The sequence below is a fragment of the Pristis pectinata genome, chromosome 3, assembly GCF_009764475.1.
Source record: "Pristis pectinata isolate sPriPec2 chromosome 3, sPriPec2.1.pri, whole genome shotgun sequence".
Taxonomy (NCBI): domain Eukaryota; kingdom Metazoa; phylum Chordata; class Chondrichthyes; order Rhinopristiformes; family Pristidae; genus Pristis; species Pristis pectinata.
The window spans coordinates 63,944,588-63,962,277 of NC_067407.1; the positions used below are offsets into that span (position 1 = coordinate 63,944,588).

The window sequence follows — 17,690 nt, forward strand, 5'->3', positions numbered from 1 at the left end:
GATTGCCTATTTAAGGGAAAGGTGAAGAAAAACTTCAGAGTATCATGAATCTTCAGAATCCCCGAGCCCAGAGAGCTTTGAAGGCCAATTCATTGAATATTCAAGGTTTAAATTGACAGGTTGTTGGTCTCTAGGAGAGTCAAGGGTTGTTGACAGCTGGCAAGAGCTGAAGGACAAAATCAGATCAGCCTCAAACTCCTTAAAAGGTAGTGTGAGCTCAAGGAGCCACATGGCTGACTTCTGCTGCTATTTCTGTTGTTTCTTTGTCCCATGTCCAGGGCTGGAAGGTGTTACAGATCCCACAGTTCAAAGATGAGGACTATGTAATGGTTGCAGTCTTGCAGTGTTGGCCAACGGTGTTCCCTCACAAGCGTCACCAGGAACACTAACTGGTCATTTATTATCGATGCCATTTGTGGCATTTGCTGGTACAGATCGGCCACTGAGTTTGCCAAATAGGCAAACACTGAACTTAAAGAAAATTCCCAGCTTGCAGTGCTTGTGGACGTTTCAAAATAAAGTGCAACACCTACCATAAATAACATTATTAACTCCCAGTGCTGAAGAATTCATTACCTTAACACAATCAAGTGGTTTGCACTGAAGCAAAAGTCAGAAATACTACAGATACTAAAACCTATGCAACTTCCAAGTCATTGTTTACGACACCATTGCTGGCCAGTCCGACCTCCCCTCACTCCGTTTGGAGGATAGAATGCATGAATCAAGTGCCAAATGCTGGTTTTGGATTACCTGCCTTCCTCAGAATATTCTGGGAACCTCCGTGGAGAGAATCACATTCAATTCACAATGATGTGGAGGACCATCCCTCGATAGTTTATAAACATTTCATTTCTGCTCATTCAACAAAAAAAAAAGGCAATTCACACAGGTAGAACAGCTGGAATCTCAACTCCCATATCCCTATCACCTCCATCCCCAATCCAAAGCACCATAGCAGTGTTTTTTTGATATGTAATGGCCACAGCATAATTACAAAATTTTTAACATTGTACGTTTAAAATCTGAATTTGCACACCCCTCCACACACATGTAGTTTCCATGGCACCAACAAATCTATGAAGCTTCTTGACAAACAAAAGCAGCTTCTTTTGCCCCAGGCATCCTTGCCTACTTCCCAAATTACAGACTGCAAATTTCGAAGATCACGCAGTGTCACAGCAATTGTGGCAGAATCCTTTTCACAATCTAATACCTAAAAATATTTGTTAAGGTTCTATCACACGAAGCGTTCAAATGCAAGAAGCTGCCAACAGGAGAGCAGTTTTTATTAAAGACCATGGGGGTTCAATAGCAAACAAAACCAAGACAATTTAAAAAGCCAGGGGAAGCCCCAGCCTAATCCACCTTGGCACGTATGCATGCACACATGTACACCCACACAGTTCTTAGGTTGGAGCTAGAGCACGAGTGAAGACAGAATTATGGACAAAGCTCCTTCCTTTGAGGATATGAACTAGATCCACAAACCAAGATGTAAGATTGTGACTCCATTGAGGAAATAATGAGGAAGGGCAAATTGAACCACAATGACTCAAGCCTCATTGTTTCATGTGCCTGTTCATCTTAGGTGGTCCAATGATGGAATCATTGAAATTGACTTTAGTATCTTAGGTTGGGCGAAGACAGGGTGAGGGAGATGATACCAAGTGCCAGTACCATCTTACTGATGACCATGTCCCAGTGTGCAGTGTTCCAGGACATAGTAATGCACTTGTTAACAAATACCCTGCTGACATGACTCTTGAGCAAAGTACTTCAACCATAGATCGATCAATGGCCGAGAAAGAGGGAAAAAGGGGCAAAAAGGCTCAAAATGGGGAGGGAGGATTCATCTTTTTATTATCTAACTATGTATCCTACAGAGTTGCCTTTGGAGAACAATGTTGAAAGGAAGGGGAACTGGTTGCAATTCTTGCATTCCCCGCACAACAGTCTCATGTCTGAGCTGAAAGGGCAGACAAGCAGCTCAATCTCGTTCACCCTAATCTGTTACTAGGGCCAGAAAGGGTTTAGGAATCCCAAATGTATAGCAAGACATAAGAACCTGGAAGGGATGAAACAAAAACAAAGTCACAAAATGGGTGATGACAAAAAAAAATCAAGAGCTGCCAGATATGTTAACACTAAGTAAATATTTAGTGGCAGAGGTTTGTCTGCTCTGCAACATTCCAGTCTGCTGTGTCAATACGAAGGTTGCCAACAGTCCATTTAAATCAACTTCAAATCTTTCCTGAGATACAGAACCTTTCAAAACCACAAGACATTAAATGCACTGACATTCAGGAACTTGTGACATGAGAATTTACAAGCAACTTCATTTCTCCTCACTCACCTCAATCAGGTTTTGCAGTCTCATCCGAGCAATCGCCACAAAGTTTCCTTCTGCTAATTACTGCCCAGAGACATGCCCGTTCCCTCTCCACCCACCGTAACATACACTCCAATGTTAACTCTCAACTTAAAATGCTACCTTAATGCAAAAGTACGTAGAGATAATCATGGACATAATAGATATTCCCTCTGGCATTGTTTGAGCAATCAATGTTTCCACTACAGCTCATCAGTAACAGATTTTCCCAATTCTATGTTTTTTGATAGGCATTCACCCCCTATTTATCAATCAGCTGCTGCATTAGACATGACATCAATCTAATGCAATACAATTTCCTTGCTTCCTCTGCTGCTAGTGTACTCCTGGTGGCCACCTTTCACAAAGGATTGACGTTCAGACTCAAATGAAGAACAAATGCTGGCAGGCTACCACAGAGTAAAAGTAATCACGAGCTCAAGCCCAGATCAGTTGACTAATGTAGGATCCAAAACCCAGGGTGGTCCTGGCTCCATGGCACACATGTATGCCAGGACTAGAAGGCCTGAGTTATAGGGAGAGGTTGGCCAGGCTAGGTCTTTATTCCTTGGAACGTAGGAGAATGAGGGGCAACCTTATAGAAGTGCTTAAAATTATGAGAGGCATAGATATGGTGGACAGTAACAGTCTTTTCCCCAGGGTAGGCAAGTCCAAAACTAGGGGGCATAGATTTAGGGAGAGAGGAGAAAATTTAAAATAGACCCAAGGTGCAACTTTTCCCATAGAGGATGGTGAATATTAGGAATGAGCTGGCTGAGGAAGTGGTTGAGGCAGGTACAATAGTACCATTTAATAAGCACTTGGATAGGTACATGGAGGAGTGGGGCTTAGAGGGATATGGGCTGAAGGGCCTGTATCTGTGCTGGATGGCCCCAGCTTACTCCAACAAATGGTCTTTCAGCTCAGACTTGAACTGTTCCTCTCCAGATGCTGAGTGACCTGCTGAATGCTTCTCGCATGTTCTTATTCCAGCAATTTAGAGGCTGCATACTCGAGCTTGTTTTTTTTTTAAAAATACGATTATTCCCCATTAACAAAATCCTAATTTTGCCTTGATGGACATGCAAGAGGGAAATAAGTGACAAAATGGGAATGAGGGGATTACTCTGAGAGCCAGCAAAGATTGATGGGCTGAAAGTCCCCCTTGTGTATTGTAACAATATGATATTACGGACAGTCAGAGATAGTTCAACCCCATCAGGAATTCCTTGGCCAATTCTATCACTGTTGGATTTTTTTTTTGAATATTAAAACTAAAAGTTGCTCCACCTACTAAAGGAGTAAACTGCTTTGGCCACAGATTACATCAGAGCTTAGTAGGTCAACTGCATGAGGACTGAGGAAGTTAACAGATTCAAGAGACATGCGTGCTAGCAAACAGGAAGAGCTTAAGATCCAAATGATACTTGTCAATGGAAGTGAACAGAAAGCATTAATACTATAATGGCTTTCCAGTTGAAGCAAAATAAATGATTAGAATGAATCAAGAAAGTTTGAAAGAAAAAACAATGCCAAGGTTTTTCCAAAGAATCCATGCAGAATTGCGACTATATACTCCAAAAACATTGAGCCAGTCATAATAACAATTCATAGGGAGAAAGATCACCCCAGTCTGCATTAAGTTTGCTGACATGAAACACTGGAAGAAGCTGCACAAAATCAAGGCCATCAACCCGAGGCAGGGGCAATGATTTGCAACAGTTCAAAAGCATCATCTTTTGGACAAGGTTTTTGGAGTGAAATCCCCATACCCCCTTAATTAGATGCAGTACACATATTTTGAAGACTAGCATTGGAGTTACCCATGCCAGACTTGGCAATATTTGTACATCAGACATTACTAATAGAAAACAAATTCAGGTTGTCGAAAGTCCTTTTCTGGGAATTTACATTGTGCCCATTGGCTACCCCATTTCCCCGTCACAATAATACAACAGTTCAAAAGGCACTTCACTGGCAATCAAGCATAGTAGCAAGGTCTTTGCTTTGGCAGGATTGTTACAACTCTCTTCAGGTCATGGGGTGCGTGAAGCAATAGTTATCCATGGAATCTTATTCATTAATTTTGTTCAATGATACCAGCTAGAAAATGCATACATGAACATCTGAAAGTAATAGACCGGGGCCAGGGGGGAACTTAAAAGTCCGAATTGAAATCCATCAACTGTTTTGTTAACACCGCCAGCTCCATAGGAGCAAGCAGCCTGTCAAGACACTGAACGATCCTATCTCAGAGGTCTGTGACAAAAAGGGAGACAAATCCAGGTCAATATACAAAAGCAAGAGTCTTGCGAAGATACAAATTACAAAGTGGGTACAAGAGTCATTCACTCAATCATAAAACTTCTTCAGCAGTGCTTAAGTCTACCCTGCTATTCAATCTGCTGTTTCCCCCAGGAACAATGCAATCCCTGTCTGTACCTCGGGGAATATCCATTACCCAGAGCGAATGCAGCCCTCAGCACTGTAAACACTTGCACAATTCCTAGGCGTTTGCTCTGTGCGGCAGCACGCCTAGCCAGCGGATTCTCTTTTCTTTCCTTGTGCTGGGCTGCCAGCTGATGTCCCAGTCAGAGTACAATAAGATGCAGAAATCCAATCTAACCGGCTCATTCATCTTTCTTGCTGCCAAAGCTTGCTATGCAACAACTGGCTACTGTGTTCATCCACCTAATCACAGCCTCTCTTCAAAAGTAATATATTGGGCATGAAGGACTAAAAAACAATAAGACCAAACAAAGGCAAGTTGTTTCAAGGTGATTAGTTATTGGAAGTGAGGTGTTAGGCATTGTATGCTATAAACTGCTTTGCCACAATCCTGGTTGATGGTACACACCCTAAAGGATTTGTGAATTAAATATGCTGACATTAAATTTGGACATATCACATTGCCAAGTTCATATAATCACCCGAATCACAGAAACACTTCAAGGTGCTGTACATGTTTGTCAGACAAAAATTGCTAAACCACATCAAGAGACCAAGAAATGGCAGAGAAGGTGTGGGAGAAATAGAAGATAGGGGATTAAGGTTGACCCAAGGTGGTATTGCAGGAGCATCTCAAATGAGGTAGCAGTGGAGAGGTGAAGAAATTCCAGTAACACCCAAATAGTCAGCCTTCAAAAGGTTGGCCCAAGGACAATAAGCCATTAGGAAGTCCACAAAGCTTGAGACAGAACACATTCTTCAGGTTACAAAAGAGATGTGTTCCAAGAAAACATTAAGTCAAATATAACGAATTTGATTGGCTGATTGAAGTGCACTTTGAATATTTTGGTGCCATGTATTCTGTGAGTGGAGAGTGGTACACCAATTGTTATAGAGAAAACCTGCAGGCATAAACCCCAAGGAGTTAAGGTGTTAGAACAAAAATGCTCAAGTCAAGAAAGACCCGTACATGGTTGAAGGAGATTGCAGGACAATAAGACCCAGAAGGAATTTAATCCTGAGAATACAGATGTCAGAACCCAGGCATTCAAGAACCAGATGCCGATTTAGTCCCATCAGTAGAAGGTTGCTGGTTGAAACAGGATGCAGGTTTGGATCCTGGCAGAAGAACCTGCAATCCAGCCCCAAGGAGTACTCCAATAAATTCCATGTACTCGCAAGCTCACATTCGTATCCTTGCGAGAAGGAGGAAGAATCAATCTTTCCCTCAATCCTCGTTGCACACACACTGACAAATCTGAACAAGTGCATTCTTTCAACTTGGCTATAAAACACAACACAAGAACTTGCAAAGTGGGTTATTTTTACGCCCCTTGAGTTGGATTGAACAGAAAGCACACACACATGCGACAATTAATGCAAGTCAAGAGTAGACCCAATTTGCAACCTTCTGGGATGACCAGCAACCAGAGAAATAAACCAAGTATATAGCAATCAAGTACAGGAGCCGGAATTTACTTACATACAACCTCCGGTACCATTTTGATGCGTTACACAAGTTCCCCCATTCACACAAGGCTGAGAGGAGTCACGGCAATGGAATGCTGAGAGAAAAGAAAACTTAGTTAAAATACAAGTGCATAAAGAACACTTTCAGTTTGTAGCCAAGCTTTTGCAATTCTGCCATTGATAGAAGATTAACTTTACATGCAGCTTTAAAATCTAACCATCACAAATTCTACCATCTACAAGACAGATTAATTTGAAATTTATATGATAGTCAATTGGATCCCAGGAAGTAAAATAATGGAATTTAATTCTCCAGTCATTTTAACATTGTGGATTTTATTGTACCTTTAACAGCAAAATATTATGGTATGTGCTTAGCAGAAGCATTACTTAATTCAACAACAGCTTACCAAGACAGATTACCAAAAAGGTGGATAAAGGGGTAGATTTAAATTGTACCTTCAAAGAAATAATGAGTCAGGAGGTGGTTAGGGAAGAAGTTAGAGCTTGCGGCCTCGGCAATCTCGAGGCATAGTTGTCAACAATGAAGTCATTCAACTTAGGAACATACACAAGGTCAGATACATCTGATGAATGCCAGTTCGACATAGTGTTGAAAAGGAGAGAGATCAGAGGCCAGGAGTTTAAAAATCAGTGCATTTCTAAACCTGGTGCCAATGTAGGTCAGTGAGCACAGGGGTAAGATGTGAACTAGACAGTCAACAATAATGCTCAGCAGTAGAACTTTTTTTTTGTTACAGAGTAGATAGAATGCTAGCCAATGGAGCTTTACAGAGATTTAGTCTAGAAGTCAAAATTCCATTCAAATCCAAACACTGATAACCACTCTGTAGTGTAACCACATTCTGTCAGCAGACTATTCCGTATCGATAGGCATCACACAAAAACCCCCATCCTGGGGCTAGAGAATAATGGGAATCTAAATCACCCTGCCTCTCACATACAGCCTAGTTTACTACCAGATCAATGTGTCAAAGGTTTTGGTGCACATAGTGCCTGCTTGTTATGAAACAGGAGAATAAAGGAAGATAGGTAAAAAGGAGAGTAGAGGTGTGATGATATTCAAAAATATTTAAAATTCCAATCATGTGCCCGAGAAACCTACTACCAAGTGATGAGTCAAACTAACTTATAATGAAGTGTGTGGTTATTTTTGATGCTAGATTTCTGACAGTTCCCTGTTGGACCAGTATTACCTAATTTGCATGTTAGTTGTTACTCTTCAACCAGACAGGTTGGATTCCTGATACTTGCGCAAAAGAAAACAATTTATTTCAAAATCCATCCTCCTCACTTCAAATTCCAAATAAACAGATCTGAAATGTCTTTTGTTAAAAGGCAGAATGGGAGGAGACAGGAAATGCAACATGCTGTCTCAATGTTCATGAGTGAACTACTTCATGTTTTAATACAAGTTGCTGAACAAATTAAGTTTTGCTCAATATTCAGCTCGCCCCCCACCATTCCATATATACCCATAATCCTTTTTGCCTCCATGGTTTTGACAACAAAATTTGACACAAAATGGCTGTTAACACACACTCATTAAATCACCAAGAATCCTTAATGCATTTAATGTATGCAATGTAAAAAAAATTAAAAATTTTGTCGTGTACAAGTACACACACAGGTGGTTAATCTTCCCACCCCCACCCCCCAAAAATCTCACAATAGAGAATTCGGTGACATTTTAGCATCATTTACTTTGGTAGAAAACACAGTGCATTGCATGCCTAGAATTACAGAAGTCAATGCCCATGCCAATTGTTCATTGTTGAAGACCAAAGAACTCAGGTTTACGAAAAAACAATAAGATGCTGGAGGAACTCAGCAGGTCAGGCAGCATCCATGGAGAAAAGCAGATGGTCAATGTTTTGGATCAGGACCCTTCTTCAGGACTGAAGATTGGAAAAGGAGAAGCCTAAATATTGGGGGGGGGGGGGGGGGGGAGAGAGAAGAAGAGTAGAGAAAACAGAGCAATGATAGGTGGACCATAGAGGGGAGTTGGGTAGGCACAAGGTAGATGCAAATAAGAGATAGTGATAGGCAGATGCAGGTGGGGGGGGGGGGTGAAGGAAAGGGAAAGAGGAAAAGTATAGGAAAAAAAGAAAAATGGCGAGGAGAAAAATAAGAGATGGGCTAGGAAAGGGAAAAAGAGGTGGGGGGGGAGATGCTTTACTTGAAGTGGGAGAATGCAATGCTCATGCCGTTAGGCTGCAAAATCCAAAGATAGAAAATGAGGTGCCATTCCTCCAGTTTGCGCCTGGAATTCTCCTGGCAGTGGAGGAGGCTGAGGACTGTCAGCCAGAGGGGGTGTTGTATTGACTGGCAACAGGGAGATGCAGATCGTGGTTACGGATGGAATGTAGGTGTTCCACAAAATGGTCACCTAGTCTGCGTTTGGTCTCACCAATGTCGAGAAGGCCACACTTGGAGCACCGAATGCAGTAGATGATATTAGGGGAGTTACAGGTAAAACTGCTTCACCTGAAAAGACTGTTTGGGTCCCTGGATGGAGCTGATGCAGGGGCAGGTATGAGTGTTGCATTGAGAGCGGTCCCTGCAAAAGGTTGAAAAGGGGTGGGGAGGGGAAGACATGCTTGGCAGAGGTGGCAGAGAATGATGTGTTGGATATGCAGGCATGTGGGATAAAATGTGAGGACAAGGGGGACCCTATCCCCGTTGGGTCTGGGATGGTTGGGGGTGAGAGCAGAGGTGCGGGAAATGGCAGAGATGCAGGTGCAAGCTCTCTCAACCACAGTAGGAGGGAAGCCACGGTTAGCAAAGAAGTTGAATATCTCATGTCCTGGAGTGGAAAGCCTCATCGTGGGAGTAGATGCAGTAGAGAAATTGAGAGAAAGGGATTGAGTACTTGCAAGAGACAGGGTGAGAAGAGCTGTAATCAAGGTAGCTGTAGGCGTCAGTGGGTTTGTGTATCTGCTCTCCCCTCCTCCGCCTATCACTCTCTCATGTGCATCTACCTATCACCACCCTGTGCCCACCCCACCTCCCCTCTTTGGTCCACCTATCACTGCTCTGTTTTTCCTCCCTATATATTGGGCTTCCCCTTTTCCTATCTTCAGTCCTGAAGAAGGGTCATGACCCGAAACATTGACCATCTGTTTTTCTCCACCGATGCTGCCTGGCCTGCTGAGTTCCTCCAGCATCTTGTTGCTTTTTCATCTAGATTCCAGCATCTGCAGTCCTTTGTTTCTCTAGAACTCAGGTTCATGTCTATAATGTCCCACTTTCTCTGGCTTCCTACTTTAATCACATAGTCATTGGTGTTACCAAAGGTAATCATGTGGACTAGAAATAGGGCTTTAAAATTTTGAAAGGCTGGGCAGAGAGTTCAAGTCCCATGACATACAAGGCATCAGAATATCAGACAGGCTAGATAGACCAAAGGATCCATTTCCATCCATTAATTCCACATTGCCCTAGGAAAGTCTCAACCCCAAACCCAGTCAAGATAAATACACACAGCCAAGGAGGGCCTTACAACTTTTGATTGAGCAATTAATCAGATCAATTAGAGCAAACATGGTTACCCAATGGACCGACAGCATCCATGGAACTGCACCCCTGCTGGGGTTGCCACCAGTGGAAGAGACACAGAAGATCATTGCTAACTGATCCCAGTGGGAGCAGATAGCAGAATCACTTCCCCCTCCATAGTAGCAATGCTCATTCACAGCCTCATGATCAAACACAACATTAAGCAAACTGTTGTGAAAGTATTATTACAATGGATTTGATAGCTCCAATCAGCATCATATTTACACTCAGGGCTCATGTTACTGATGTCACTGGGGCTTTAAGGTTCAGCTCCAGATGAGAAAACACCATCTTTCCTAAGGGGTGTAGAGTTATAGCAGGGAAAGATGGAATTTTCAGGTGTTCCACTTCATAACCATCAATCATACAGCCCCACAGACCTTCTGCAAATTGACTAGACCATGAGTGGACCCACATTATGTCTGAGAAACTTCAACCTTTTGATCCAGTCATTTAAAAAAAGAACGAGTCCTGCTTTTTCAACAGAATCTCAAGACCAGTTATTGTCAGTCTTTCATTTTGATCATCTCACCCGCTCCTTCACACTCAGGATAAAGAATCCAAATATCCTGCTACCCAGGACCAGATGTCACTTATTATAATTCCACTCTAAGTGCCAGAATTTCAATGCTCCCAACCAATACTTGCCATCAGGAGTATGTACTTCCCACTGTCTGACTTCCTGCAATCCTCCACCCCCACATCGTAACTGCTTATGTCCCAGCTGGGAAATACAAGAAAATCAGTGATGTACAGTCACAAAAATAATGTAAAAGCTATTGTGAACACCCACTTCTTCCCAGAAGTTTTAACCAAGAGCAAGCAGCAACATTGCAATTGCAAGGCCTAACCTGATCACCCAGGAGCATGGCGCTGTCACTAGACACATACTGCCACTATCAAGAGCCCTTCAGGCCTGTCTCGTGAAACAGCACTGCAACTAGTATCCTTTATTTTGTATGCAGGTCACTGAGGTGTATGCAATGAAACTTCAAGAGCCAAGTATAAAATCTGAATTAAATGTTTCCATTGTTTGACAATATTCCAAGTTCCTGATGCAAGCAAATTTGGGTAGGATAATAAGATTTCACAGGACGGTTACTTCTTGGAAAGAGACTGTCAGTTTGTACAGGCTCCATAAGAGTAATTCAGCGAGTCTCATTCCTTCATCCCTCCTGTGACCCTGCAAATTCTTTATTCAAACACTTATTCAACTCCCTTTTCAATGTCACAACTGAATCTGCCTCCACTACTTCCATTGGATACCAATCATTCACTGCACTCAAGGTTTTTTTCTCCCCCACACTTTTTCTTTTGCCAGTCATCCTCATTCTTGCATCCGGTCAGACCCAAATCAACGCACCCATCAACAGGTTCTCTATGTACTCCATTTTTACCCTGCATTACTGCAGATTCTGTTACCACTTCTTCCTTCTATTCTGTATTCAACTATTCTCAGCATCTGCCTTCTGACTGCCTAATGCAGCAGATTCTGTACATCTTTCAAGCCTATTCCTTTCAACCTCTGTTCACTCTGCAAATTTGGAAACTGCACATCCAAATTGTTCACGTACACTGACAAAAACAGTGGTCCAAGTACCAATCCATGTGGAACTGTGCTCTTCCAACCAGTCCAAAAACCTCTCACTACTCTTCTCTGCACCTTGTTTCTCAGCTAATTTTCTAATCCATTTATCAGGCCACTATTCTATAGACCTGCACAAACAACTTGAAAGTTAGGAATGAACTGGCAAATGGAATGGTTGCCTGGGGAATGCAAGCCAAACATTCCCTGGGCTTAAACATGGACACTTGGTTCAACTGGCAAGTCTTTGACAATATCCCAGGAAGCAGCAAATCTTCTTATGCCAAATGTGAACACATTCTCTTTCTCATCCACCACCCTCACTGAAACTCACCTGCTCAAAGAAGCAGGTGCTGTGGCCTTACTGGTTCACCAATAGCTGGAGACCACAACTTTGAAATTAAGTACTTGTTCAGGCTTATTTATTTGCTATCTACTGCAGTACAACCACCCACTCTCTGTGAACAGGGCAGGCTCCAGAGCATGACCATTATAAACCCCTCATTTTCTCCAACTATTATTCAGCTCTTACTGACTGGGAATTTCCACTGACAACACAAAACACAGCAGAGCTTATGATGACTTTCACACATTCTAAAGCACTTGGCAGTCAACAAGCTTTCCAAACATGGTCACTGCTGTAAGGCAAGAACTGTTGGTGCTGCAATTAGAGAACTAATTGGTGCAGCCAATTAGAGCACAGTAAACTCTCAAAGTTGCCTTCACAATATATATGTATAGGCCACCATAATATTTCCCTGCTAGTCCTGAATAATGCCCAAGATTTTCCAATCTACTTTAGGCTGCCTTGATTTAATATTTGGGTGGCAATGGTACAGCTGGTAAAGCCAGTGCCTCACAGCGCCAGAAACATTGATTCAATCTTGCCCCAGGTACTGATGGCATGGACTTGGCAACTTTGACCATGTGGGTTTCCTCCCACATCCCAAAGTTCTGTGGGTTGACCACTGTAAATTGTGGGTGAATGTACAATCTGGGGTTATTGATGAAAATATTAACTTGTCACCCAAAAGACAGCACCCCAGTGCAGCTTGCTCTCAGCATCATGGATTACCTAGTGTCTTTAACCTTGACCTCAATACCTTCTTGCCCAGGAGGCCAGAATGCTAACCAGCAAGTCACATTTGACAACAATTTCTGCCTCTAATTGTCTATAGTTACTTTAATTTTCACCAATGTATCAATCCTTACTTATCCATTTAACAAATTCTGTGATAAGCTTAATAGCTTTGAAGTTGACTTGCTTTTTATTCTTACAGAATACATTTTTACATTAAAATATTTTTCTCCTCAACTAAATGCCAAAATTACTCTCTCAAAACTCTACATGATGTTCTGAATTAGCTAATCGCAGGGAATAAATCAGGGTTTATACCTCATTATCTGCTCATAGATCATCAAGCAGAGTTCTATTCTGCCACAATTAACTCCATAGTTACCAATTTCAATTAACCCAATGGAAATATCATCAACTTTCCCAAGCTCATTTCTCTCCCAGACACAAGAGACACTCAGAATCTATTCACTCATTTAAGTAATGGAAGCAAGTTACTTCCATTACTTCAAACCTAGTTACTACAGTCTGTACCACACATAAATACCTCCAGTAGGAGTGCCACAATGGCAAATTCCTGAGCTTGCATTATATCTAATGGGAAAACTATCCATTGCATTTTAGTTGAATTTTATTTGCCCTTTGGATATCAACGTTTCTCAAAAACAGAGGGATCTGATGAAGAACTTTTTCCACCAAGTGTGGTTGGAATCTGAAATCTGCTTGAGCAAATGGTGGAGACAGGTACTCTCACAACATTTAACAAATAGAGACCAGCATTTGAATCACCAAGACGTAGAAGGCCATGGTGTTAATAAATGGGATCAGAATAGGCAGGTACTTGATGGTCAGTATGGACATGGTGGGCCAAAGGACTCATTTCTGTGTGGTACAAGTTTAAGAGAGGCCACGCTATCGTGGAGGAGCATATTCATATCCTGAATTCCTCATTTTTACCAAAATGATGGGAGTACACAGCTCTAATGAATCACATCAACTCACATCACAGAAATTTGTGGCACAAGATGCCGCCACTCAGACCATATAATCCACATTAGCCGAGAAAAGAGCCACCCATCTGAAGCCACTTCCCATTTTACAGTGAATGGCCTTGTCAGTTTCAGCACTTCATATGTTCTCCCAAGTATTTTAAGCAATGTATGATGCACAACAGGAGCCTACTTGAGTATAGAAACTGGTATCGAAGTAGGTCTTTTCTCTGTAAATGTTCTGACTTAACCACTGCCTGTGACCAAAACTACAAAGCAAACCAAACTCGGTGCAGTTATGAATCTTCCACTGGAAGATCGACTATGTATAGTCAAAGGTGATGCAGATAGGACCACGAGTAACTAATCAAATGAATGAAAAAAAAGTTGGTCGGTACAACCCTTGGCTTCAGCTAGTACTATCGCAATGATCTTTCAGAACGCTGTCAGTGTGCACATTATTAACACATTTCAACCATGTTCATACACAATGTCTCGAGGCATTTTAAAAGAATCAAATAAAAACTTCAAAAAGGAAGTTTAAAAGGGGACATACAGCTAGATCAGAGGTATCAAAAACAACAGAATTGAAGCTCTGAAGGGATTTAAGAGTTCAGCATCTGGTACATGCAAGGACATTGCATGCCAGCATAATTGACTAAGGATGGGCAGCTGGCACAACTGGATATTTATCCAAGGATGCCAGCTGCAATACTCCAAATCAACTATCATCTAAGACAGATGAACTAAAGGGGAACCATTTCTTAAATTGATACAATGCTTGGATTTTGGCAGCAATTGGCTAGCAACAAAGAGTATGGACCAGATGTGGTGGAGGAATTGAGGTAAACAAGCATTCGCTGCCTCCAATTACTGGGTGTGGCCCAAGCTGGAAGCAAGCAAGACACAAGCAGTAGAGGTCAAAGGCTAGATGGAACAGATTATGAAACAATTTATTAGATTTGATTTGACTTGAGACAGCGCTGTATCGTTCATCCCCATGTTTAAAAAAGTGCTCCAGGGGTTCATAGACACTTGAATAAACTAAAGGTTACAATTGTCAATTAAGAATGCAGATGATCACTCTTCCAACCTCAAAGCATTTAGAACTCAGATCTCTGCACATGAAAACCAGCTATTTTTATGCTAGTTTGGGCAGGCATTTGGGATCCAGCACTTTAACAACCTTCGTAAAGAAAGCAAATCAGCTCTCTGCTCAGGACAATGCCATTTCTAAAGAAATTCTAGAGACAAATACTCAAGAGTCAGTATGGGCAACAAGACATACTACGACTGCAAGCCAACATTCAGCATATGAAATTGTAGATATCCTTGGAACCTTGCTACTGAAGGCCATCGTAATTTTAGAATAACTACATTATCCACACACAAATCGGCCTTTTTATCCAATAAGCCTACCTTGAAACAGTCGTCTCCCTTCAAACCATTTAAAATCACAAGTCACTAATCTAACATTTGCTCAGGTAATCTGCTACTGTAACAACAAAACAATGTTGCATAGTGGATCCCTAAGCAAAACAAAGCACAAGAGTGAACAGCATTTTCCTACCCCAGGGTTTCAGAACATACAAGTGGTTTTCAAGAAGTGACACAGTTTAAAAGAATGGGTTTACAGGCTTTCCACACAAAATTAGATTTTTCATAAGGATAACAAATTAAATTTACAAAAACAACTGCAGAAGGGGGAAATCCCCTTTGTCATCTTAATCATCTCCTGCCATGGCTACACCTGGCCAACTCCACTTACAGACTGCAATGCAAGAGCAAAATGCCATCAATCACACATCCAGTCACAAAAAGGATTTCAGCAGCAAACATGACCAGAGAACAAAACTACTGTATCGTATGCAAGATTACTGCTGAATGCTGTAAACAGCGCCACTTTGCTGCACGTATTTATCTCCTGATGCTAGGAATATTTTTGACATTGTACATGTTGCAATGCAATATTTAAGCCAACATGTGAATTGCTTCAGCCAATTACATACTCAAGCATCAGCCTTTGACTTAATAAATTAGCAGCACCAAACACAACAACATCTCCCTGCTGCTCTCTTGTCAACTGGTGCTTATGGAGCAAACCTGGATTACAGGGAAGCCACAGGTTCAGGCTGACAACAGATCTCATGTCTTTACACATTTTAAACAGTACTTGATATCTGGAAATTGACAGCAAGCAGCATCAGTGTGCATCTGCTTTATTCACATTTACCAATCAGCCAAAATAGCTCTGCCACCAAAATGAAGGAGCTATGCATTGCCCCAAAATGTTTCACAGAAAATCTCTCTTAATTTTCTTTCTTCATAAATGCCAAGGAGATTCAAGAGAAATGCCTTCACCCAAATAACAATTTGAATGTAGAGCTCTCTGCCACAAAGTGTGGCAAAAGGTAAATAACAAGATGCCTTTAAAAGGAAGATACAGTAATCCATCAGCAAGAAAAGAGAAATCAATGTCAGGAGGGAGGAAACTTCTACAAAGCATAAACACTGGCATGGACCATGCAGACCAAGTAGGCCATTGTGTTATGCAAACTAAATGCATCCTTGATGACGCTGAGGACAGTGTTGGTAAGGTTAATGTTCTAGAGTATGTAGCTATCAAGAGAGGATGTGTTGGAGTTGTTAAAAAAATATTAGGACAGATAAGTCCCCGGGGCCTGACGGAATATTCCCCAGGCCGCTTCACAAGGCGAGGGAGGAGATTGCTGAACCGTTGGTTAGGATCTTTGAGTCCTCGTTGTCCACAGGAATGGTACCGGAGGAGTGGAGGGTGGCAAATGTTGTCCCCTTATTCAAAAAAGGTAGTAGGGATAGTCCAGGGAATTACAGACCAGTGAGCCTTACGTCTGTGGTGGGCAAGCTGTTGGAAAGGATTCTAGGAGCTAGGATCTATGAGCATTTAGAGAATCATGGACTGATTAGGGATAGCCAGCATGGCTTTGTGAAGGGAAGATCATGTCTCACAAGCCTGATAGGATTCTTTGAGGAGGCGACCAGAAAGATTGACGAGGGTAGTGGAGTAGATGTGGTCTATATGGATTTTAGTAAGGCGTTTGACAAGGTTCCACATGGAAAGCTTCTTCAGAAGGTCAGAGTGCATGGGATTCAGGGAGGCTTGGCCGTGTGGATTCAGAATTGGCTTGCCTGTAGAAAGCAGGGGATTGTGGTGGAGGGAGTACATTCAGATTGGAGGGCTGTGACTATGGTGCCCACAAGGATCAGTTCTGGGACCTCTACTTTGTGATATTTATTAATGACTTGGATGAGGGGGTAGAAGGGTGGGTTGGCAAGTTTGCAGACGACAAAGATTGGTCGTGTTGTGGATAGTGTGGAGGACTGTTGAAGCTTGCAGAGGGATATTGATAGGATGCAGAGCTGGGCAGATGGAGTTCAATCCGGAGAAGTGTGAGGTGGTACACTTTGGAAGGACTAACCAAGGCGGAGTACAAGGTAAATGGCAGGATACTGGGTAGTGTGGAGGAGCAGAGGGATCTGGAGGTTCATATCCACAGATCCCTGAAAGTTGCCTCACAGGTGGATAGGGTAGTTATGAAAACAAACATCCCATAAGCTTTCTTAAGTTGTGGGATTGCGTTTAAGAGCCGCGAAGTAATGATGCAGCTCTACAAAACTCTGGTTAGACCACACTTGGAGTACTGTGTCCAGTTCTGTTCGCCTCATTATAAGAAGGATGTGGAAGCGTTGGAAAGGGTGCAGAGGAGATTTACCAGGATGCTGCCTGGATTAGAGAGTATGCATTATGAGGAGAGACTAAGGGAGCTAGGGCTTTAACTCTCTGGAGAGGAGGAGGATGAGGGGAGACATGATAGAGGTATATAAAACATTGAGGAATAGATAGAGTAGACAGCCAGCACCTCTTTCCCAAGGCACCAATGCATTAAATTACACATTTTTTAAAATGTTGATGGTAAATTTTGAGTCTATTTTTATCCATTTCAGGATCATCTATATTTGATAACAGCATTGATCACAACTTCTCTGGGGCTCCATTCACTCTGTCCTTCTAATGCTGAAAATACTAACCACAATTACTTTCCCCTCCATTAACCAATTTCCCGTACCGCCATATCTGCTTCAAACTTCTGTTTTAATACCCATCAGCAAGCCTCTGGTTCCATACCCACCAGT

General features: G+C 42.1%; 1 protein-coding gene across 1 annotated transcript in view; it reads right to left on the bottom strand.

Moving 5' to 3' along the window:
• The window catches only part of LOC127567716 (neurogenic locus notch homolog protein 2-like), a 152,077-nt gene that overhangs the window by 124,548 nt on the left and 9,839 nt on the right, over nucleotides 1-17,690 (bottom strand). The window contains exon 2 of the mRNA XM_052010682.1: nucleotides 6,303-6,384. Within this exon, the coding sequence (XP_051866642.1) occupies nucleotides 6,303-6,384 (82 nt within the window). The remainder of the gene's footprint in view (nucleotides 1-6,302; nucleotides 6,385-17,690) is intronic.